Source organism: Lactuca sativa, chromosome 7 (assembly GCF_002870075.4).
Source record: "Lactuca sativa cultivar Salinas chromosome 7, Lsat_Salinas_v11, whole genome shotgun sequence".
In the NCBI taxonomy this organism is placed as follows: Eukaryota; Viridiplantae; Streptophyta; class Magnoliopsida; order Asterales; family Asteraceae; genus Lactuca; species Lactuca sativa.
In genome coordinates, this window is record NC_056629.2 from 87196142 (window position 1) to 87199175 (window position 3034).

The 3034-nt window shown below is 30.2% G+C and overlaps 1 protein-coding gene across 1 annotated transcript in view; it reads right to left on the minus strand.

The window, feature by feature from the left end:
- Nucleotides 1–2126: 2126 nt before the first annotated feature.
- LOC111889004 (sodium transporter HKT1) overlaps nt 2127–3034 on the minus strand; it is a 15746-nt gene continuing 14838 nt past the window's right edge. Inside the window, exon 3 of the mRNA XM_023885132.3 lies at nt 2127–2945. Coding sequence (XP_023740900.1) covers nt 2747–2945 — 199 coding nt within the window. The 3' untranslated portion in view covers nt 2127–2746. The remainder of the gene's footprint in view (nt 2946–3034) is intronic.

Below are 3034 nucleotides of genomic sequence, written 5' to 3' on the forward strand. Positions count from 1 at the left end.
AAGGGCTAAAAGTTACCATTCACGATTTCTAGCATCATTTATTGATAAAGTAATTAATGATTACTTTTTATGTTTGACTTACATCCTTAATCTTAAGTAATTTCATGTGTTTGGATGGATACTTTCATCAGGCATATCACTTATTCTTGGAATAAATTTGTTTTTGGCATCCCTAGCATATAGTCCTTCCTTATCATCTTCTTTGGAATAATACCCAATCTTCTTCATAAAAGAATATCAATTTCTTCAAACAAAAGAGAACACAAGTCGCTTCTTGATATTTAAAGGATTGCAAAGTGGTTTTGTCATGTACAAACTCTATAACTTGTACAACATAAAAGTTGTGTCATTTGTTTGGAGACGTCACCAAGGACCATTTAAATGTGGTTGGTTAATCCACTAAAATTCACTAATAATCTTTCAAAAAAAACATGTTTTTACCAAGTAAATGTTAACAACAAATAAGATAACTGTTTATTGTTAATCAATAAGTCACTTGCTAACTTAGATACTTCAAAAAAAAAAAAAAAACTGAAAAACAACAACTCTACATCTTTGTTTTGGCCTCTGCCTACATAGTCCTCACAAAAGGCCTACAATAGAGTACCATGACTTTGTCATGAGACCATTTCTTCTTCACAACGGGCTTCCACTAGTGTACCATGTCTTTTTTTAGTTAAGTATTTCGATTTTTGTGACTTATATTTTTTATTTTTTGTTTTAATTATTATGTTAGAATGTTTTGAATAAAATGTGGTATTTTGGTGAAATACGTTTATATTAACATATTGTTTATACGCTTTTATGTATTTTACATCGGTTAGTACACAAAAATAATTATATTTTTACTAAAACATTTATAGTTTTTCCTACACATACCGAAATTAATACATACATATCTATAAATATTTTGCTACACATAAAAGTTCTTTTACCAACAAATATTTTAATATGTGTCACTGATATTTTTTTGGGATATGTCATGTCACTTTATATGTCATCCATGTTACTATGTGAGGGGTTCTCTGGCAATCTATAAACATTATCTAGGTACTCGAAACATCAAAATAACCTTATGTGTATATGCACCCTAAGAGTTTTAGGTTTCAATCTATTACATCTACTAAGAAACATAGAATAGCATACCCCTTTTGTAGCTAGAGACTTTTTGATTATGATCTTATGATTTCCACCATGCTTGGATGGGAGGGTCTAAAGTAGGAATCTCTCTAATAGAATCACACCCAATACTCCAACAAGAGGATCAAAGAAAACTACGATAAGTATATATATCTACAAACCCTAATAAGGGTTGAGAAATTTTGTGACGTGGAAAAAGGGGAGAGAATAGTCAAACATTCAAGCCAATAAGCACTAACGGTGTGATCCCTATCACCCTATTTATAACTCTTAGATTCATACCCCAATTGCATCTCAAATCCCACATGGGATGGATACTTATTTTGAAATCATCCTTATCTTTTAGGGATCCTTGAATATTCCAATTAGATAACTTTTAACTAATTAATATTCAACCACTTGAATTGATTATTTCACAATTAATTTCAATATAGCTTTTGATTACTTTATTAAACATAATAAAATAATCAACCATTTTTCTCTTTAGTTCTATTTTTTAATTTCTCATCTGGGCCATGAGGGAAACCTGAAATGATCACATTATTATAAGAAATATTATCAATAGTTAATAACCTTGAACATTCTTTCCGACACTATCCACGTCATCACCCAAGCCATCATCCACCAAAAAAAATCATAATACTTCTACACTCATATATTTAATATTTCTAGTGTGTGTAGATATAGCTTATATTTTAGCCACATATAAAGGTTGTATGGGGTACTAATATGTATCAACAGATATGAGTCAACAATAGTGACACTTATTTTATGTGTAATAAAGATAACACAAACACATAATAGGCTTCTTTCCACACATAACATGTGTGGGTAAATAGCCAGATTTCTTGTAGTTGGAGTATGTAATCAAAAGATTTTATGGATATCTTTTTTTCAAAAAATAGTCTCTCCATAGTAGGAAGATATCTAGTCCCTTCTGCAACAACAATGGTGCAAAATAGATCAACCATATCATAGACAAAATATATTCTTCTTACTTCTTCAACTACAACATATAACACAAAAACACTCTTGACAACCCCCATGAATGCGATAAATGTAGTTGAAATAGGAAACAGTCAGAAGAAACATTATTTTTTGAATAGGCCGAATCAACACTAAAAAATTAGAAAAACCATCATAACTTTTTTATTTGTAAATATTGAGAATTTTTTTATATAAAATCAGAACATCTCAAGAAATATATCCATTTGGATCCTTCCTCGAATCAAAACATGTAAAAACTAGTAAGACTCTAATACCAATCGTAGGATGTCGTGAGATGATTAGCTGGTGCGGAATAATAAAATCTTGATGCTTAACCAAGCTAATAACTATAAACGAAAAACATAAGTAATCTAATATTTCATAGAGAGAACAAGTATACAATATTTGGATGAAATAATCTTGGCATGTGAGATATTCCCGTCCACTCTCTCTAACTAGAGGAGCTATATTTAGAGGTACACACAAACTAATGACCATTGCCTATCTATATATAAGAGAGAGAAAAAAACACTACAAACTATGAAAGAAATATTATAACGTAGCTATTAGTCATCACCATAGAGTATTTCATACTTCAACTCTTAATTATATAGATACATTACAATACATTCCAAAAGCGACCACCATTCTTATTAAAATTCTTTAGTCTTCCAAAAACCATCACCAACATAAGCAAATATTTCCCATTGTTGGTCCAGCTTCCTACAAATCCATACCATTCTTCTCTGCAATTTCCCTCTCCTTTAATTTGTCGTTGACAACTGTAGCACATTGATAATCCAACATTTCCATATGCACTATAATCAACAGATAATATAATGACCCATGTTAGAGTTTTCTTAAAATAATAGTTTCGTTGGTCTTTTATAATGAACATTGTTTTTGA